We start from the raw sequence: 22,245 nt of genomic DNA, 5'->3' as shown, positions 1-22,245 counted from the left end.
ATATTAATTTTAATCTTTACATACAGCCCCTCCCTTTTGCATTATCACTCATTTGGCCCTTTTTTTCTCAAAAAGATCTTAGTCTGTGCTTTTGCTGCTTTTGCCCCCAGTACTTCTTCCCTCCCTGTCTCTATTCCTGAAAAGGGACTGGGGCTTAAGGGAGTACAACTACATAGAGCTGGCTTGGTTCCAGTTTCTCTTTCAAAGCCAATGTCAAGTGCACTAATATCTCCTGCCCTTGATATTACTGAGGCCACTGGGCTCTCAGTAGGACTATTTTTAGCAAAGCCATGTCTGTTACTGTTTCTTTCCTGTGTGGATTTATACCCCTGGGATAAATGAGACTCTCTTTACTCCTCACTCATGCCCATATACTCTGAATCATGGGGAACAGGAGGGCTTACTTTCACTGTCTTGAGTTAACATAGCTGTAGTGCCTTAATTAAAGTGTACATTTGGTTCATGCAGTTGTGATTCATATTAATTTTAGCTCAATGGAAGAGTGAAACATGCTGGGAAAGGGCAGAGGTGGATATAAATAAACAGTATGTGCTCCATTCTCCATCTCCATCTCCAGGATGAGCTAAGTAACTTTTAATAAACACTAAATCAGGGGCAAACTTTAAGGGTGTCCATGTCTCCTCCAACTTGGGCAACAGGTAAGGTGTGGCTTCCCTATGACTCCCATTCATCCTCATCTTCCTCTCCAGGTGGCTGCTGCAACATTGGTAGGGGTGGAATTGAGTCTGACATGCGGGCAAAGGCTCCTCCAGGGCCTTCCCCAGTGTTTGCTCCAGGTCCTTTCCCAGAGATGCCTAAAAGAAAAAATGTACAAGTGAGGGAAGGCTAGGCTGCCTCAGCTCCAGAAAAAAGAAGCAAGAGGCACATTATGAATGGATGAATCATAAATTGGGCCTGGAAGGAGGCACCAAGGTCTCACTGTGACTCCTTACCTTTGCGCCTCATGACTAGTTTGTTGAAGAGATCTGACATTAGGTCACCACCCTGGCTTGTGGCTCTCACTGTAACAAAAAAACAAAAACAAAAACAAAAAAAACCCAAAAGGCTAGGAGAGAGGTGGAGATGGGAAATCTCATGGGGGTATATTTTCATGATGATCACCATTCCTTTTTTACCTGCCAGAGGATTATTAGAGCTTCACTGTGGCAGTGGGCAACTAGGACCAAGAAGCAATAAATAAAGTACCATATTCTAAGTAATTTGTAATAATAAAGTACAGAGAGTGGTAAAGAATACTTGAGCTTCACATAAAGAAAATTATCCTAACAGTTCAGAGCAGAATGGGCTGCCTTAAGAGAGTATTTTTTTCACGGAATATTTCAAGCTGGTTGATAATTAGAGGCTATGGTGCATAAAGGAATTCCTATGCAACCTCAACTTGATGGCCTCTGAGATCCCTTCCAATAATATGATGAATGAAAATAACATTTTATAGCATTTTAATATTATCTTATTTTTATAAGCTTTTAAAACTTTTAAATTATTTTTATTTTACTAACAAACTTCCAAATCAGTTTTTTGAAGTTACATGATCCAAACTATCTTCCTCCTAGATCTGGCAAGCAATTCAATCTGGGTTATATGTGTATTATCACACAAAACATAGTTTACAAACTTTTGAAATGGGTGAGGAAAGCAAGCTAACACCAAGTCACTCTAAGACCTAGGCCAGGAACATTGCCCTTGGCTTTGCAGGTGGGCACTATAAAACACTGGACTTTCTTTTTCATCTGACAGTTTCCCACCACCTGTTTCTCTCCAATTACTGACCTCACAGTCTTCTCACTGCGCCCCCCCCGCCCCCCACTGTGTCCTCAGCCAACCCTTTCCACCATGCTCCCTATATCAGACAGACTTCCCTTTATTCTTACACTCCTTCCATCTTCAAGTCCTCAGAGAGCTAGTTTCCCACTAATGCCAATTTCTCCTTGGTCCTATTCTCCAATCACCCCTTTAGTCCTTGGGACAGTGCTGGAGTTGGAAGATTCTGTTCTCTCACTGCCACTTCCAGATGCCTCCTTTATCACAACCACTGGAGCAACCTCTCCTCTTCTTGAATTCAAAGTATCAACATTTTCTATTCAGCTTGGATAATAATGGCTGTTGAATAGTGGTCCCTAGGGCCTCTCTCTCTTTCCTCAAGAAGTTTAGCATCTAGCTCAATGTCTTCCTCTCCTCCTAAACTACTGCCCTTCACTATTGATGTGCACTCAAACTTGTCACAGACTCCACCTCAGATACGTAAGATCTCACCATGCCAAGAAATAATCCATTTCCAATGCTGCTCAGCTGCCTTACCCTCCTATCATTCTATCTTTCCTTATTCCATCAACTCTTCAAACTCATTTTTCATATTGTCAGGCAATTGCCCCCTGCCCTGACCTTGCTTCCTTCCCTCTCCAGTCTTGACTATTGTTAGCCAATTCAATATACTGACCTCTATTCTTGAACCCTTGTCCTGTCACTCATCCTTTAACAACCCATCACCTGAAGCTGCTGCTTCTCATGTATTGTCTATTAGAGCTGGAGGAAGTCACATAACTAATGCTGACTAGGAACATATATTCATGTTATTCAACTTCAACTGGGCTTTGTAAAGATTGGATTTAGCTATTTCCTGATTTTAACAATGAAGATACTTAGTCTAACAAAATCGGGGGGATTGTGAACTTTAAATTACTCCACCCTACTTAGATCTTACCTTATGGGGAAGATAAAGTTGTAATCTGATTGAACAATAAAGTTCTTACTTTATAGTGAAGCTAGAACTTTAAGTTAAGTCTTTTAAGATCTTAATACAAAAAGGTATAAAGTAATTATAAAGGTTAAATTAATCACAAAAAGGTTAAGTAACTCATAAAAGGTGAACTTAACAAAGAAGTGTTAAGTAACTCTAAAGATATAATCTAATCAAAGAAGATGAGAACTAAAGAATGGGTATTTAGAGGAGGAGACAAGAGTAAAGGGGCTATATATTTGGCTCACTGGCTCTCTCTCGAAGAACCTTTTGGCTCTTTCCCCAGAGAGGTGGATCTGGCTGGTCACTTCCTGTGAGCAGGCCTGGGCGCAGCTTCGATCCTGGAACTCGAGCCTGGAGGAGTTCCCTCAGACAGCTTCCTTGAGACGGTCTCATGGTGAGTGATAAAACTGACTCCTTTTTCCCTTGGCTCTCAGGGAAGGCCCCGTTGACCAAGGCCTTGAACTCCTGCCTGGTTCAGCCTAAGCCAGAGCAGTTTAAATTAACTCTTTCTTAATTTCTCTCCTTTATATTAATTAAAATCATCATAAATCTCCAGGTGGCTTGGGTATTTTATATGGGATTTCCTTGGCGACCAAATTAATTTAGATTTTAAGTCATAATCCTAAAATTATCTTTACAGCTTTAATTTCCCACAAAAGCTATTCTAAACCCCCTTTTCCCTCAAGTCACCCACTTCTTCCTTTCTTAGCTGATGATCTTGTTTGCAACTTAAAAAACTAAAGCCATTTGCCCCAAGTTCCCTCTGATAATGAGGTAGCCCTTTTTGAAGCCAATCCTCATCATGTGGCTCATCTCTAGAAGATTATAACCTCAGTCATCCTCTCTCCCTATCTTCCTTCCTTCACTCTCTTCAAATATGCCCAAGCTTCTCTTAAAAAAAAATCTTCCCTCAAGTCAGCATCCTATCTCTTCTAGATCAAACTCTTAGAAAAAGCTGTTTGTTCATTCCTTCCACTTCCTCTCTTCCTCTTTACTCATCAACCTTTGCAATATGACTTTCAACCTTGTCATTCAAATGAAAGTAACTATGGTCTTTAAATTTATCATTGATCTTTTAATAAAGCTAGAGGCCCAATAGTCTTTTTTTTATTCATCATCTTTTCTGACCCTATTGACTATTCTTAACTGCCTTCTCTTTCTATTTAATCTTACCTTTATAGGTTTTTGTGACATTACTGCCTCCTGGTTTTACTTTCTGAGTACTCTTAGTGCCCATGTTCATTCAGATCATATCCCCTAACTTGGTGTTCCCCTAGCTCTGTTCTAGAGACCATATTCTTCTCTGGGTGTCATCATCAGTTCCCATGGATTTAATCATGATCTCTGTGCCACTGACTCCAAGATCTGTATATGCATCCCCATTTCTCAAACTTCAGTCCTTTATCAACACTTGCCAACTGGATATTTTAAATCCAACATGTCCAAACACAACTCATTCTCTTTTTTCTTCCAAATTTTTATATTTTTGTCTAAGGTACCACCATTCCCAGTCTCTCAGGTTCATAATCTTGGCATTACTTGGCCTTCCCTCTAAAATAAAATGTAAGTTGCCAAATCTTACAGCTTCTCCCTTAACACCATCTCACAGGAATTCCTTCTTTATATTCACAGCTGTTGAAATAGATAGGAGAGTGGATTAAAAACCAAAATCCTATTATATGTTGTCTACAAGAAACACATTTTAGGTAGGTAGACACACAGAGGAAAGATAAGAGGCTTGAGCAAAATCTATTGGACTTCAGTTTTTACAAAAAAGGCAGGAGTAGCAATCATGATTCTCAAACAAAGCTAAAGCAAAAATAGATTTGATTAAAAGAGATAAGGAAGGTAATTACATCTTAATTAAAGGCAGTATAACAATGAAGAAATATTACTCAATGTATATGCACCAAATGGTTTAGCATCCAAATTTTAAAAGGCGAAATTAAAAGAGCTTAAGGAGGAAGTAAAACTATACTAGTGGGGACCACAACTGTCCCCTATCAGAACTAGATAAATCGAACCAAAAAATAAAACAGAGAAGTGAATGGAATTTTAGAAAAGCTAGATTTAATAGATATCTGGAGAAAACTGAATAGGTATAAAAAGGAATATTTTTTTTTCAGCTGCACATGGTACATATACAAAGACTGACCATATACTAGGGAATAAAAACATCACAACCAAATGCAGAAAAGCAGAATTAATAAATGCAACTTTTCCTGATCATAATGTGATAAAAATTATAAGGATTCATAAAGAGGCAAATTAATTGGAAACTAAATAATCGAATCCTTCAAAACTGGTGGGTCAAAGAACAAATCATAGAAACAATTTCACTGATGAAAATGACAGTGAGGAGACAACATATCAAAATACATGGGATATAGCCAAAGCAGTTTTGTATATGTGTGTGTGTGTGTGTGTGTGTGTGTGAGAGAGAGAGAGAGAGAAAGAGAGAAAGAGAGAGAGAGAGAGAGAGAGAGAGAGAGAGAGAGAGAGAGAGAGAGAGAGAGAGAGAGAGAGAGAGAGAGAGATTTATATCCTTGAGTGCTTTTATTAACAAAATAGAGAAAAAGGAGATTGATGAATTGGGCATGCAACTAAAAAAACCTAGAAAAAGAATTAAAATTCCCAGTTAAAGATTAATTTGGAAATCCTAAAAATTAAAGCAGAAATTAATAAAATTGAAAGTAAACTCACAGCTGTTACCTTAGTTCAAGCCCTCATTGTCTCTTGCCTAGATTATTCCAACAATGTAATCAGTCTCCCTGCCTCAAATCTCTCCTCACATCTAATCCACACTCCAAACTACCAAATCAATCTTCCTAAGGTGGAAATCTTGTCTCCAGCCTCAAATAGATAAACACTTTCACTCAGCTGACGAGTAGTAAGGCATGAACTGAGGTAGAGTGAAATAAGCAAAACCAGGAGAACATTATACACAGTAACTGAAACATGGAATACTCAAATGTCATAGACTTTGCTACTAGCAGCAATGCAATGATCCTGGCCAATCTCAAGGGACTTATGAGAAAGAATGCTATCCTCATCTAGAGGAAAGAACTGTGGGAGCAGAAATCCAGAAGAAAACATGATTTCTTACTTGTTTATATGGGTATATGATTTGGGGTTTAAACATGAATAATATGGAAATAGGTTTTGAGTGATAATATATATGTATAACCCAGTGGAATTGCTTGTCAACTCCAGGAGGGGGGAGGTAAGAAGGGAGGGAGACAGGAATGATGTAACCACAGAAAAAAATGAAAAAAAAATGTTTTAAAAAGAGTATAAAGGGTAGGGTAGGTAACAGGGATTAAGTGACTTGCCTAGGGTCAGACAGCTAGAAAGTGTCTGAGTCCAGATATGAAGTTAGGACTTCTATGACTTCAGGTCTGGCTCTCTATCCACCTAGCTTACCCTGCTTATAGTCTTTCATTCATTTTTTAAAGCCAATCAGTACCTTGTACCCCAATATAATTTTCTACATCTGAGAGTCTATCTCCCATCAGTGCTTTTGTACCAATTATCCTCCATGCCTGAAATACACTCACAGCACCCTTTTTTTTCCTTCAAGATGCAGCTCAAGTACTATCCAAGGTGAAATCTCTTCTGACTCCTCTACTGCCAGTAACTTCCTTCTCAAACTACCTTTATTAGTTTGAAGCAGCTAAGGGACACCGTAGTGCATGGAGGGCTGGGCCCAGACTCGGAAAGACCTGAGTTCAAAAGTGGCCTCACACACTTACTGACTATAATCCTGGACTAGTCATCTGGCTTATTTGCCTCAGTTTCCTCATCTGTAAAATTTTAAATTAACTTTGATATTATGAGGATCAAATGATAATAAAACATAACACAGTGATTGGCACATAGTAAGTGCTATATAAATGTTAGCTATTTAACTACTTTATATTTTTTCATTTTATATTTATTCTGCATATACTTGTGTACATCATTTTCTTCACTAGAATGCAAGCTCCTTGTTGGTAGGGGTTGTTTCATTTACAATATTTATATCCGCTAGCACTTGGCAAAATGCTTGGCAACACTTTTGAATGGCTGAATGCATATCTCTTGATTGAGGCACTGTGGTATTAGAGCAATCTTATTCTCAAAAAAACTCAGAATCTCAGCAAGGAATAGGAGATCAGAAGGCAGGCTGCAAGTGCTCTCTGAAAAACTAGAAGAAAACATGTCTGGAGAATGAGTAGTCTGCTAAGAGGTGTTTCTGTACAGTTTGAACCCTAGCCAATAGCAATGTTCCATAGTGCACAGATAGACAAGAGCATTGCCCTTTAAACAGTTTTCAACAAATCTAGGCTAGGGGATGACCCAGTATTCTTTACTGGGCCCTGTGTTGTGAAACAGAAAGCAGCAATGGCCTTCAGGGCTCTAAGGGCAGGCTTTACCTTGTTCCTGTTCCTTCTGCTTCTTCTTCTCCAGTTTTCGCTCCTTCACACTTCTTAGCTTAGCCTTGCCAATACCTCCTGCCTGGCGGATTGACTCTAGCAAGGTTGCCCGTCCACTGGAAGGATCCACAACTTCCTTGGGCGGTACATGAACTGGAACTAAGAGGGGGGGGGAGAGAGGGTAAACTCCAGAATGAGTCAGCCAAACAGGGAACTTAACTTCCATCTACTTGCTTGTAGCAGAGACAGCTCCCTTTTGCTACCTAGTAAATGAAGTTTAAAGTCCCACTCACAAACATAATTCCTTGTTCATCAAAAATGGAATCTATTAAAAACTGGTATTCAGTAAGAGTGTACTCAGCAATATAGAAATGAAGTCAGGATCTATTTCCATCTTTTCTCCCAATTCTACCATGAACAATGTCCCTTTGTTTGGAAGAGGTAACATTTGTAAAAAGAAACAGTCAGTAGTAAATACGTGTAGTTTGAGGTCACTGGATTAAATGAGAGTATCCACAGTCCTCCTGAATTTGACTCTGGCAGGCCTTTAACTCCTTTCCATCCCAACCGCCAGGGTTAAAATCACTTTTTGGTACCTGAAGGGGACACACTGCTGCTGTCCACACTGGCTGGCTGGGCTGAAGTGAGCTGGGGCAGAGGTGGGGGTGGAGGCGCACTGACTGACACTTCGGGGGCTGGTGGAGGAGGAGGAGGTGGCGGTGGAGGTGGTGGAGGTGCTACTAATACATCATCATCTAGTTCTGAAAATAAAAGTTGTATACTTCAATTGGGACCAGAAAAAAAAAAATTGTATGAATACCCACCTCTCCCTGTACTCAGAATACCTGGCTTGAACGGTTCAGCAAGCTCAGTGTTAAAGGTGGGCAACTCAGGAATGGTGCCAGGGGCAGAAGGTGCTATGCCAGGGCCTAGGTCAGCACTGTACATGAGGTCATCGGCAATACCAGGAAGGTCAGGCAGGTAGGATGGTACATCAATCTCAGGCACCTGGCCCAGATCTGGTACATAAAAATAATTCTCTGCAACCTAAAAGAACAAGCAGGAGGTGGGGAGATTGATTGGTGGATGGGGGTGGGTCAGATTATACTTGGCTGGGATCAAACAGACACATGGGCTAGTGGGACACCCTTTCTTCCCACCCAAAGAAAGCATAGTAGCTTGAATTTATTCATATAAACCTTGTTTCACCACCATGCTCAGTGTTCCTAGATGCTCAAGCATCATCCTGGACACACATTACCTGCTGCTCCAGCTGCTCCCTCTTGCTGATGGATAAGGGAGCATCAAATAACTTCTCAGTCTCTGTCCCTAGTGTCACATGAGTCTTTGTCACAGCCCCAGCCAGAGGGTCCAGAAAGACATACTTCTTGTACCTAAGTGACAGAGAGTAGGCAGAGTTGGCAGTGACCTATCTGTAAGGTAGGGTTAGCTCCCTTCTTTGCTTCCTCTAGGGTCGGGTTTAAATAAAAGGGAGAGGTTGAGAGAGATAAGGCTCTCCTGACTCCTCAAGCTTTACCCCATTGCTGGCTCCCCCACCCCCATCCCACATCAATTCTGCCCCATTTGCTCTCCTTTGAGTCATACAGGTTCTCAGTGGTGTTGAAGAGCAGCAAGGAGCTGAGGGAGTTGATGTTGCTGGGGAGGCCCCCAAGTCCTTCCTCGGCCTCATCTTCAGGCTGGGGTCTGGTACTCACACACACAGGAAAGTACTTCAGTTTTTCCTGAGGATGAAGGGGGTAGTGAGAGAGGTAAGTGAGCCACAAGTCAGCCTGTTCTCTATTACCAGGACAATGCATAGTGGCAGCACTGGGGTTAGGCAGGAACTCTCAGTAATAGCACGTTTATTTTAAGTTTTTAAGTTTTAAGTTTTACAAAATAATTCTATGATATAAGTAATGAAGTATTTTTTCTATTTCAGAGGAAGAAATGAAAGCCCCTTGGCTTTAAGTGAGACACCTTTACAGCTACTTAGCCAGTCAGCTCTCTTCCCAACAAGCTCAGCCCATCATCTCCCTCTTCTCTTTCTAGGGGGCACTCTCTTCCCTCTTGGGAGTTCAGACCTGCAGGGCTCTTTCATCAAGGGGTCGGTGCTTGCTCTGGACTTTGTGTCGGATGCGCCTCTGAAACCCAGGATCCTGGGCTCCTGTGAAGATAGAGTTGTACTCCTGCAGTCTGTCTGGTGCTGGGTACTTGGCACTAGAGAACACCTGCAGGGAGGCAGAGGGGACAGGAAAATGTCTGCTCATAACTCTCAGAGATGGAAGGTTATCTTTCCCTTTGGTGGAACACCCCATAGTGTGTCCTAGAAGTGGTGAAAAATACCCTAGGAAGAATAGTTATGGTGGTTGTGGGGTACTATTTCCTTGATAGAATAGGCTGGGAAGCCCAAGGCTTGCCTATAGAGTCAGGATCTCTTAGACTGATGGACTGGCTTGGGGTGAGGTGAGGAGACAGACTGTGGTGCCTAATACCTTGATTGCTTTCTTGCTGCCCTTGATTTTCTCGATCTTGGCTTGAGCCAAAGAGACTCTCTCTCCAATGACCTGCAGCTGGCTCCGGCTTGTTTCTACTCGTTGGGAAATCCTGCCGCAAAGACCAACAGCCACAAATGAGAAGTTGTTCCAAAAGTTCATTGTCCCAAATCCTTTTTTGCCCCCAGGTTCCAAGACACTAGGAATGAAGGAGTGTATTCTCTAGGAAGAGCAATATACTTCTCTGGGCTGGCATAGTGCTGCAGATAATTTCTGGAGGGCTATTCGGACTTGGGAGCTTTATAAACACTCCCATCTCCTAGGAGCTGTACAAAAGGATTTGAGCAGACTTACCCTCCTACAAGTGGCCAGAAACATGAGAACCTTTCCTATACCTAAAAGATGTCTAACTTTAACAGACTTAAGTAGTACAAATCATAGTTAACACTGATCTCACAGTGTTCACAACATTCAGAAAAAGACAATTTTTTCAAATACCCACAGAGTTTGACATGACCTTACTAGGTTTCAGTATCTCCTTACACAATTCAAAAAGAGGTTCAAACAGAACTATTAAGTGACTTCCATCTGCTTCCTGCAATCCTGTGCTGGAGTTTATGTTTTAGCCAAACGAGTTTATTAGCTATTTCCCAATCTGATCTTGCCTTCTCTGTTTTCCATGCATTTCCAAGGTTGACTTTCCTCCTCACACCTCCCATTCTTGGAGCACTTTCCTTCATTTCTATCTATTGGAACCCTCTAAATCTGACAGCAGAACTCCCATATTGACTTAGCAAACCACAAATTAACATGTGGTTTTGGATTTTTCCTTATTTTGTGCAACATCTCCCAATTACATGGAGTTCTGTGAGGAATAGTTTGACTCCTCTACTCTAAATGTTCCACTTCGTGAAGTCCTCTAGAGCCTCCCAACTGAAAATGTTATCACTGTATCACATTCTTTCTAGGTTGGATGTGTATGTACCATTGTTCTGATTTTTTTTTTTAATCCTTACCTTCCACCTTAGAATCAATACTATATATTGGTTCCAAGGCAGAAGAATGGTAAGGGCTAGGCAATGGGAGTTAAGTGACTTACCCAGGGTCACACAGCTAGGAAGTGTCTGAGGTCAAATTTGAACCTAGGGCCTCCCATCTCTAGGGCTAGCTCTTAATCCACTGAACCACCCAGCTGCCCTGTGGGACTTCTTTTCTTTAAGCTAAGGGGAAGCAGATGCCTTCTCTGCTACACCACTTGCCCTTTCCCCTCACTGGGACCTCTCCATGGATAGAAGTAAATGCAATTAGCTAAGAAATTAGGTTCTAGATTACCTGCCTAATCTCCCTCTCCTAATGAGTAGCCTTGATTATTTTTAGTCCAAATGTGTGAAGGAGGGGGCTAAGCAGGTTGAATGACTGGCTCAGGGTCACACAGTGTCAGAGGATAGGTGAATTCAGGGCTTCCTAATGGCACCAAAGAAATAGGTTTTTTCCTCAGCAGATATGAGGGTGGGAAAAGGTATACTTTGTTTTTCAGGATACTCCTTGGCCTTTCCCCTCAGTTTCCCTAAAAACTCTCTGAACACTTCCTAAAAGATTGAGGAAAGGTAGAGTACAAGGCAAAAGGAGGCTCAGCTAAAATTCTGTGTGATCTTAGGCCTTTTGAGGCCTCCTTTCCTCAACTATGTAAAAATAGGGTCTTGGAATTCATAATTTCTAAGTTTCCTTCTACCTCTAACTACTCTAAACTGCTAGCACTCAAATACACATTTCCTGACTCCCAAGAGCTCTTTTATACTCTAATTTCCATTGCTTCTTTAATTTCTTTTTTAATCAAAAGATCTTCTGGGATAAATTGATAATGATGACAGAAGAAAGGAATAGTCAATATTGGAAGGGCTGGAGAGAGAAAGGTATGAGAAAGAATTGTTGGTGGAGATAGGAATTGGTACAACTTCTCAAAAACAATTTGGAAAGATGTAAATAAAATGGCTAAAATGCCCAGAGATCCTACTGTTGGACCTGAGGCTGTGTACTGTATAAGAAACAGTAATAGAAAGGGATGGCAACTGTGTAGCTCTAACCCTAGAAGTGATAAGGGGTTCATATCTAGCCCTCTGTCCAGTGTGAAGCCTGCTGCCAAACACTCAGAACAGGGATCTCAGGATAAATGTGAGCCTGCAGCAGCCATCAAGGCTGTATTGTGTTGTTCAGTTATGTTGTTCAGATCCAAACCCAGCTCAAGCTTGCACCATGTGAAGATAGGATTAACTCTTCCCTTGCCTATTTTTAGCTAATCAAATAAAGAACTTAAAGTGCCCCTACTTAACAGTAAGAGAGTTCACAAATCACTTACTAGAGTAAGCCCACACCTCTAAAGGCTACTGCCCCACCCCCATGACCCCCAGGCAGTACTAGGTAAATTAAAAGACTGCCATTGGTTTCTGTGAAGAAGAGGGAATGACAGGAAGTGATTGGAAAACAAGAGCATAAAAAGAAGAGACCAGCATGGTCTGGAGGGATTCCTTTCATGGCTTCTGGAGAGATGGGTCCCAGAGATTCATTCCTGGCTTAGAGGAGACATTTTCCCTGGATCCTGCGTCGGCTTGCTGGGTGAGTGGCTGAGATTCCTGCCTTGGCTTTGGAGGAGGCTTCATTGATAGAACTCTGGCTGAAGATACTGAGCCCTGCTGGGGCTGAGCTAGACACTGGAGCAGCACTTAGGGTGGTAGGCTAGATAATTATCTTCTTCTTACATTTTTCCACTTTCACTCTTTCCAAAAAATGCTGCTAAAAGTCATTTTGACTTAAGCTATAATATTTTAAATTGATGATAACAATATTACTTTATAACGTTCACATTTAGCATAAAACCTAAATTTAAACTCTTACAACCAAAAAGTTACATCTCTTACAGAACTGTATATGATTTTGACATGGGAACTATCTTGTTGTAAGACTGCCTTACAGGCAAGCTTTTTACTTTTTGACCAAATCAATTTTTTAAGACATTTAACACAAACAGCACAGGATATAAAAAACATGGTCTGCTGGTAGAATATTAGTTACAACCTTTCTATCTCCTAATCAAGGATCTCTTGATGTGTAAGTACATTGCCATAAATATTTTGTAATGAAAGTAAAGTAGGCATATGGGTTAGAGTTAGTTACTGATATTTTTTTGGTTATTTTGTGGGGTATGGTAGAGAATTTTTAAAGTCTAGACTTTTTCCTGAGTGATATCTTCCCCTTTTACAGTTATCTTGAGAATCCTACCTAACATCTCAAAATTATGTCACCAGTCGATCAGTATTTGAAGGATTACCATGTAAACCTTTTTTGTCTGGCCCCAGAATATAGTACCCACAGCAAACAATGGATTGTGCCTTTGAGAACCTATGCTTTCTGTAAGACTTTGTGGAGATTTGGTAACTCTAAGATCTAAAATGCTATTTTTATGACCTTTTAATAAAATGCAAATTATTTTACTCTTGTATATTCTCCAATAGACCACAAGCTTCTTAAGGGTAGGAGCTATTTGATTTTTGTCCTCATATCACCAGTGCCTTGCACGTATTAAGCTTTTACTAAATGTTTGTCAAATTAAATAGTTTTTAATTAACTAATCAACCTATTGTTTATACAGCTGTCAGTTTAATTTTCCTTATGCACAGATTTTATAAAGAAAATGAGGTTCAAATAGAGTAAGTGACAAGCCTGAATTTACACAGTTAATAAATGCTAGACCCAGATCCTGAGACCAAATCTTCTGACTAGTTTTCTTTCTACCACATTGCTCTATTTAGAAAGGATTTCATGAAATTAGGTGGAAAGGTTGGACTAACTTCTAAGAACCCTTCTAACTCTAATATCCTATTATTCTAAGATGTAGTATGTTTGTTAAAAACCCTTTCTTATTACTTTATCGTCAAACCTCATATGTCAAGGCAGGAGTGAGGGTCAAAACCCAGGTATTCTGACTCCAACAACAAAAATAACTCTGTCTAGCCCCACTCCAAAGAAGGCCTCCCATCCTCCAAACCTTGTGTACTGTATCCTTGTGGGCCTGATCTCTAGTGAGGCTGCCCTCCACATTAAGGATGTCCCAGAATGAACTGTGCAAACTCCTCAGGATGCAAGTCACCAAAGCCCAATCCTGTTCTGGTGCTCCCCAAAAGGCCCTTGACTTTTAATCACTGGTTTCTCCTCTTTCCTCCCTCCTCTATCATTCTATTCTTTCCTATCCTCAGGCAAAGAAAAGCTTGAACCTAAGATCTCTTCACCTTCCCTTCTTCAGCTCTTAAGATAATTAAGAACAATCTGCTAATTATGCAAGCAGCTGATTGAGTGTTCTGTAACCTGGTGCACTTCCAGGTGCCAATCACTAGTGAGAGAGGCAGGATAGGTGGTAGAGGAGGGGGAGGGGAAAGGAAGGAAAGATATAGCAATGCTAACTCTACCTCTTCGCATCTTCTCCATTCTCCCTAGAGAAAGTGGCTGTTCCCTTTCAGGGAAAACTAACAGATGAGGTTGTGTAGGGGTAGAGGTGAGAGAAGGAATAAGTATATACAAGTCAATGTATTCAAGCTATAAACCAGATAAACTGTCCATTCCCTAGTCCTTAAGTAAATCATACCTTACACAAGTCCTGTGAGGCAATGGAAACCCAGGGACCATAATTTTACACCTAGTTTCGGTACTTAGGTGATAGGAAGCTGGTAGAGGAGAGATGTGGGTAGGACAGACAAGGAAAGGTAGGAAGAAGCAGAAATATGGTGAGATATTTGTAATTCTTTCCATCTCTGTGAAAATCTCTGCTGTTGCATTTTCTAGGTTCTAGTTCACCTAGTGGGAATGAGACCAAGGCAGAGAGTTCCTACCTAAAGCAGATAAGGGGAAATCTAATATCAGAGACAGAAGAAAGGTAGATGTTAAGATGGGATAAGAGAATTTATTTTAACTCAGAAATTCTCTCTCTCCCTTCTACCTGTCTCTGTCCTTGGGCATATGGGGAGAGAACTAGCAGAATTGGGGGGAGGGGTTAATATCCACCTCCAAAAGGGTTTTGTGGAAAGGAAAACTGAGACTGAGAAACCATGGTTTAGAATGTGCTGGGATGGGGAGTGGCAGTTGGAGCAGCAGAAGAGGCTTGTGGGAGAAAAAGGGAAAAAGAAGGGTCTTTGCCCTCTGAACTCTGGAGAGAAGCTAGGACACAAGCTCTAGATCCCAGTCTGTGGTGACAGAGCCTTGCCTCCATTTCCCTTGCCCTGAAGAGAGAAGAAGTCTGACATCTTTAGATGAAAGCAAAAGAACAACAATTGCTGTGGAAAGGGACTGATCCCTTGAACTTCATGGAGTCACCCCAAAGACCCTTCCCATCCCTTGACTTTCCAAAGAAGGACACTTGATATCTGTTTAGATTAGGATAGTAATAGAGATTAGAAAGGAAGGAGAAAGAGAAGCTGAGGCTTAGCCATTTGGCTCAGGACAAAGACAGCCTGTAGGATCTCCTATTCCCAAAAACCTATTCTCCACCCCCCCCCCCCCTTTTATTACTTGAACTATTAAACAACTTTATATTGGAGAAGCTCGCAGTCAGATTCACATCATAGAAGAATAAAGAAAGAGAAGGTGGTGGGCTAGGTAGCCATTTAGCCTTGGCTGACAACAAAGTCAATAGGGACTGTCAGCCTACCAGACAAGTGGGACTTCTGGGGTTAGAAATATCAGCCAAACCTTGAGAGAAGTAAACTCCATTATTCCCCAGAAGCCCATTCATTGAGACACAGCCAGCTCCTGTTTATCCTTGCCTTAACATCAGATCAGGGGTACCTCTTTCTTGGGTTTGAAGGGTAAGGGAAGGAAAGAACTTTACAGATCATACCTCACCAGTCCTTACTCCCTCTGACTTTTCACCTCCTCCATTCCATTATAATCCTTCCATATTCCCTTTTCCCAAATCTTTACAGTTTATGGACATCCAGATCCATGCTCCTTCTCTGAAAATAGATGTGATAATCTTACCTCCTGAAAATCAAAGGATTATAGATTGAGCTAAGAGGGAATGTGGAGATCATCAACTGCCAACGCCATGATTTTATAGATGAGGAAAATAAAAGGGTTAAGTGACTTGTAGAGCTGGGAATAGAATGAATAAAGATCTATCTATTGGTCTATATTTGTATGTCTTGTATTTCTAAATAGATTGGAAGAAAAGTATCTTACCCTTTTCCTTTATATACCTGACCATACCTACAAAAGTTCTGGATACATAGCAAATTCTCAATGAATATTTGCTGAGTTGATCTGATCTTTGTAAAATGTCTTCGTTCTTGACAGAAGATCGGTGTATGGGTTTGTTCTTTGAGGACAGGAATTGTTTCATTTATGTCATAAACTATCTTGTATTCCCCTGGGCAAACCATGTCTTCTATTACCATGTACTACTCCTATAAGTTGGCATTGCTCCTCTCAGCAGGGAAGACACTCTTCCCTCCAGTCATCTTTTTTGCTGGAAGTTCAAGGTAGAGACTTTTATCTATTCAGTGCCTTGCACAATGCCTGGTACATAGTAGGTCCTTAACAAATGTTCATTGATTGATTGATTGGATTGGACAGAGTTAAAAAAGCAACCCAAACACCTTTTACTCAAGAGAAAACTGAGACTAAAAAAGATTAGGTGACAAGCTCAGTCACACAATTAGTGTCTGAGGCAGAATCTGAACTCATATCTTTCTGATTCTAATCTAATACTCTATCCACTTAAGGACATAATGATTACCAAGCTCCAAATTGTGTGATAAATCTATATAGATCAAATGTCAAAGAGAGGCTGCTAAGTGATACTGATAGAAGAAGAGTCTATAAGTAGCAAAAGAGAGTAAGAAGTAATCTTGTCTTGAAATATTTAAAATCTTGAGTTGAAAAGTGCAACTAGTACTGAAAAGGATGGCCAGACATAGTGTTGGGGGTGGGGGAAAGGAGAAGCCAAATCTCAATGACAGAAGATAAAGAAGCAAGACAGGAAGAAAAACAAAATGTCCTATTTCCCTGCCTTTGTACTAATAGTCCTCTATGCCTGGAATTCACTCCTTCCTCATTTTGCTTCAGAGAATCTTCTCTTCCTTCAAGCTCTACCTCAAGCATTACCCAGTTAGCAGTCTGTTGATTTCCTTGCGCTTCATTCACTATTTGTTCTTTTTTTCCTATTTATTCTGCTTGAATTCATATATTTATTTGCACACTCTCTCAACAGAATGTAAGCTCCCTGAAGGTAGTGACAGTTCCATTCTTTGTATTTGTATTCTATCAACTACCAAAATGCCTAGCATGTAGTAGGTGCATGCTGATTGAAAGACAAGGAGAAGATGAATATAAAAAAGTGGAATAAGATCAGTCTCAGCAGTATCGTGGCTCAGAATGAGGTGAAGTTGTCAAGGAAGATAAAGAAAAACAGTGGTTTTTGTTTTGTTTTTTTAAATTATAATGGGAAAGACTGGGATCAAAGAAGGAATGGGGCTGTTGCTCTGGTGACTGGGATGATGATCAGTAATGGGAGAGAAGACAGAATTGTTCTACTTTGCCCCTTTTTTTTCATGCCAAGGAGTGCCTCTGGAGGGGAAAGGATAGAACAAAAATAGCTAAGAGGGAGATGAAATCCAAAATTATCATGGAGATTATACCTAGCCACCCAGATGAGTTCAAATCTGGCCAGGCTTTGAGCACTGAAAAAATTGGTGGATGTGATTCATAAATCTCTATCAGTGATATGTAAAATATCACAGAGAAAGTAGCACAGATCTGAAAGACTGACCTTGGTACTCCTTGCCTCAATAAATTTCAATGGCTCCCTATTAACCTTGGGGTCAAATGCAAACTCCTTTACTTAAAATTTAAAGCCCTTCAAGACCTGGCTCCAGTGTCTTATTCTTCCCCTTCACAAGTGCTGCAGTCCAGACAAATTAGATTTTTTGTTGTTCCTCACACTTATTATTTCCTGTCTCCATCCATTTGCCCTTCTTTTCTCATCTGGAATACACTCCCTCATTTCTGTTTTATAATCTCTAGTTTCCTTCAAAGATTGATTCAAACACCAGCTTCTCCATAGGGCCTTTCCCAATCCCCACAGTAGTGAGTGCTTTTCTCCCCTCAAAATTATTTTTTAAAAGTTTTGCATCTCTTTATGGTACAATAGAAAGAGCAATAGATCTAGAGTTAAGAGGACCAAGGTTCAAATCTTCTTTCTTATGCTTTTTACACAGATGACCTTGGGCCTTAGTTCCCTCACTTGAAAAATTTGAGTTTGGACTAACTCTAGTACACTGCCTAACACAGAGAAGGTACTTAATAAATGCTTGTTGTACACAATAGTATATATAACACAACAGTAGTAAATAACCTTAGTAATTTAGTGTTTGATAAATCCAAAGATCCAAGCTTTGGGGACAAAAATTTTACTATTTGACATAAACTGCTGGGAAAACTAGAAAGTGGTATGGCAGAAATAAGGTATAGACCAACATATTATCAAGATAAGGTCAAAAAGGGTACATGATTTAGACATAAAGGGTGTTACCATAGGCAAATTAAGTGAGCATGGAATAATTTACCTGTCAGATCTATGGATAGGGGAAGAATTATGAAAAAAAAAAGCAAAAAAGGATTACAGGATGTAAAATGGATAATTTTGATTATATTAAATTTAAGAAATTTTGCCTGAACAAAACCAATACAACAAACATTAGAAAGAAAGAAGAGGGCTGGGGATTTTTTTTAAATAGCAAGTATGTCTGATAAAGGTCTCATTTCTCAAACATATAGAGAACTGAGTCAAATGTATAAGTCATTCCCCTTTGATAGATGGTTAAAGGATATGAATAGGCGGTTTTCAGATGAAGAAATCAAAGCTATATAAAGCCACATGAAGAAATGCTAGAAATCTATTAAAAATGCAAATTAAAACAACTCTGAGGTACCACCTTATTCCTATCAGCCTGGCTAATATGACAGAAAAGGAAAATGATAAATGTTAGAAGGGATGTAGGAAAATTGGCACACTAATTCACTGATGATGGAGCTATAAACAAATCTAACCATTTTGGAGAGCAATTTGGAGCTATTCCCAAAGGACTTTAAAACTGCAAATCTTTTGATCCAGCAATACTACTACTAGTCTGTATACTAAAGAGTTAAAAAAAAGGGAAAAGGACCTACTTTTACAAAAATATAGCAGCAATTTTTGTGGTAGCAAAGAACTGGAAATTGAGGGGATGTTCATCAATTGAGGAATGGCTAAACAAGTTGTGGTATATGATGGTGACAGAATACTATTCTACCATAAGAAATGATGAGCAGGATGATTTTAGAAAGAGTTGGAAAGACTTACACAAACTGATGCAATGTGAAGTGAACAGAACCAGAAGAACACTGTACACAGTAACAGAAATATTGTATGAGGAATTGTGAATGACGCAGCTATTCTGAATAACACAGTAATCAATCCCTAAGGATTCATGATGAAAGATATCATTCACTTCCAGAGAAAGAACTGATGGAGTCTGAATAGAGACTGAACCACACTATATGTTTCACTTTCTTTCTTTTTTGAGTTCTCTTCCACAAAATGACCAATATAGAAAAATGTTTTACATAATGTCATATGTAAAATCTTATTAGATTGCCTTATTGTCTTAAGGAGGAAGGAGAGAGGAGGTAGAGAATTAAGAACTCAACATTTTAAAGAAATGAATGTTAAAAATTGTTTTTACATGTAATTGGGGGAAAATATTTAAAAAAATAAATACTTGTTGGTTGGCTGACGAAAAAGACAAATGTCCTGATTTTCGAGAAAGGCAATAAAATCTGCAAACTGTAAAGCAGTTTCTGGGAATTGATTATTAAAGAGATGAACAATGAATAGATTGACATTATTTCCCCTCTTGACAGAGTAACTAAGCTAATGGTTCAGGGAATATTGTAGATATAATTTGCCTAGATTTTAGCAAAGCATTTGACAAAGTATCTCATGTTATTCTTATGGAAAAGATGAGAGATATGGGCTAGATAATAGTACAATTACATAGCCTTGGAACTGGCTGAATGACAGTGGTTCAATGTTGGCTTGGTAGTTTATTTCCTATGAAGTGCCCCAGGGATTTATGCTTGTCCCTGTACTGATGGACATTTTATCAGTGACAAAGAAAGGCTGTATGGCATGCTTATCAAAATTTCATATGACACAAGGCTAAGATAGCTAATATATTGAATGACAAAGTTAGGATGCAAAAAGATCTTGACAAGTTAGAACATCAAGTTTAATCTAATATGATGAAATTTCACAAGGATAAATATACTTGAGTTTAAAAAATGTATATGATGAAGAAAGCATTGTCAGTAGTTTTTCTGAATAGGATTTGTGAGTTTTAATGTACCTCAAACTCATTATCCAATCAGTTGCCAAGTCTTGTCTATTCCGCTTCAAAATATATCTTGCAACCATCCCCTTCTCTCTAATCACATAGCTACCATTCTAATTCAGGTTTTCATCACTTCTTACCAGGACTGCCACAGTGGCCTTCTATTGGTCTTTCTGACTTAAAGGGATCTCAAAGCCAAATTCTACACATCTGCCAAAGGCACAGGTATGATCATATCATTCCCCTGCTGGAGCAGTTTGGGTGGCTCCTTCTTGCTTTTCAGGACAAAATGAAAAACTTCTGTTTGGCATTTAAATCCTTTTACAACCTGACTTCAGCCTGTTTTCTCAAGCTTATTATACATCACTTTTTTTTCCATACAGAGTATGATCCTACCAAACCAGACTTTCTCTATTTTCTCTACATATACTATTCTATCCCCTGGCTCTCTATATCAGGTATATACTCTCTCCTCATTTTTGTCTCTCCCTTCCTTCAAGGATCAGCTTCTACCTGAGGCCTATTCTGTTCCACCTTAGGTTCTAGTGTCCTCTTCTTCATGGGCAAATTAACTTACTTTGCATATAATTTATGTATTTACCTGTGTTCGCTGGCCTCTGAGTAATGCCTACCTGCTGAAGATGTCACCAGAGACCTTCTGGAGGTACTGTAAGGCATCTGCCACCTGCTGTATAGCCTCTTCCCTTCGAAGATCTGGCTGGATCAGAGGCACAGAGTAGGCCTGGCCTTCCAGGTAAAGTGACTGTGTCATGGCTCAATGTACCTATTGGAGACATAAAAGTGAGATCTGCTCCATCCCCTCTGAAATTCCTGCCCTTGATCCTAGCATTATACATATAATTATTAGAAAGGCAAGTTTTAAGATAATCTGGAGTCTTGATCTCAGTACCCCAACTGCTAGGGAGTCTAGATGTACAGTAGGCAAGAAAGTACCTCAAACTTTAGAGATACTGCTAAGAGGGGGAGACTAAGGAAGAGGTAGATGGAGGAATGAAAAGAAGAGGGGAAACTAAGGGGGAAAGGAGAGACTATGGGCTAAAGTTAGAGTACAAAGGAAAATGAGTAAGTGGGAGATTATTAAGGGATATCCAGAAAAGGGAAACTGAGGGACATGTGGAGAGGAATTCTCCACTGTGCTAAATGATAGAGTAGCTCAATAGTCATAGGAATTCATCAAGTTTGAACTTCGGCATTTCCTTCCTGGTTTAGCTGATGGATTCAAAACCTGGTCCTGGGGCAGACCAACTTAGTGAAGCTCAGGTAGGCTCAGGTGATTCAGGCCTAGAGATAGGAAAGTAGGCTGAGTGTATGTCTGGATTGGAGGTGGGAGGAGGAGGGAGAGAAGAGGTGGAAGAGGAGAAACACTTTAGCAAATTGCAAGGCAAGGGCAGAGTCTATTTATACTTGGTTTAATTAACTCGGCTCCCTGGTGCCACTAAAGCACAATCACACTGCAGACGGTACTGATTTGATTGGCAAGAGAAATGCCAAGCGGAATATTAAGGCAAGAGCCCCTATAAATAGGACTAATCACGATCCTAGCTCGGAAAGGTGGCAAGGAGAACATTAATCAGCCCTGGCACCAGGGTTCAGTCCTGATATACCAGCCCCAACCCTGGGATGTGGGGGGAGGAGAAAAGCTAGATCAACTAATGGTGGCATCAATGAGGCAGCACTCCTTGGAGGGCTTGTCCTATCTCGCTCAAAAGTGCTGGATGACCACGGACATGCCGCTCGCCCTTCCAGATTCCCCAACGCAGAGTAACGAAAGAGGCCGAGAGGGCGGGGGTGGTGCTTTCCTCCTTTCTACAGCCCCAATATGAAATTAGGAGAGGCTGCCTGGGTTCAGGTCCAGGCGCACCTTTCGTGGCCGTCACGGCCTTCCTCTCCAGGTGTCGTCGTCGCCCGGTCCCCTCGAAGCCTCTGCTCCACTACCGAGCAGGGCCCGCAGAAGCGGAAGCTTCGGCTACCCTCTCGCTCTGCGCCCGGCCACTCTTGGAGAAGGGCGCGCGCTTCTTTCTCTCTGGGCCTCCGAGCTCGTTCAGCCTCCCGTGGGGGCTCAAGAATCCAGCCGCAGGCTGGTGGAGACAGGGGAGGATGCCCTGCGCGACGGAGGGGGTCCCCACAGCCCAGTACGTCAC

At 40.6% G+C, this 22,245-nt stretch overlaps 1 protein-coding gene across 1 annotated transcript; it reads right to left on the bottom strand.

Annotated features, from left to right (window-relative positions):
• Window positions 1-557: 557 nt before the first annotated feature.
• WASHC1 (WASH complex subunit 1) lies at window positions 558-22,165 on the bottom strand. The gene is made up of 11 exons (XM_007503783.3): window positions 21,966-22,165; window positions 20,716-20,867; window positions 9,669-9,780; window positions 9,258-9,404; window positions 8,782-8,918; window positions 8,438-8,570; window positions 8,022-8,223; window positions 7,773-7,937; window positions 7,177-7,335; window positions 954-1,022; window positions 558-815 (listed from the first exon to the last, which is right to left on the bottom strand). The coding sequence occupies exons 2-11, from the start codon at window positions 20,853-20,855 to the stop codon at window positions 676-678; spliced, it is 1,404 nt and encodes a 467-aa protein (XP_007503845.1). The 5' UTR covers window positions 20,856-20,867; window positions 21,966-22,165; the 3' UTR covers window positions 558-675.
• Window positions 22,166-22,245: the final 80 nt, after the last annotated feature.

Source organism: Monodelphis domestica, chromosome 5 (assembly GCF_027887165.1).
Source record: "Monodelphis domestica isolate mMonDom1 chromosome 5, mMonDom1.pri, whole genome shotgun sequence".
Classification (NCBI taxonomy): domain Eukaryota; kingdom Metazoa; phylum Chordata; class Mammalia; order Didelphimorphia; family Didelphidae; genus Monodelphis; species Monodelphis domestica.
This window is presented reverse-complemented; position numbering and strand designations above follow the sequence as displayed.

Coding starts and splice junctions, on each gene's coding strand:
- WASHC1 (XM_007503783.3), bottom strand. CDS start 20,855: ATGACACAGTCACTTTACCTGGAAGGCCAGGCCTACTCTGTGCCTCTG. Junction 9,405..9,668: donor GCAGCAAGAAAGCAATCAAG/GTATTAGGCACC, acceptor GCCTCCCTGCAG/GTGTTCTCTAGTGCCAAGTA. Junction 7,938..8,021: donor TGCTGAACCGTTCAAGCCAG/GTATTCTGAGTA, acceptor TTTTATTTTCAG/AACTAGATGATGATGTATTA.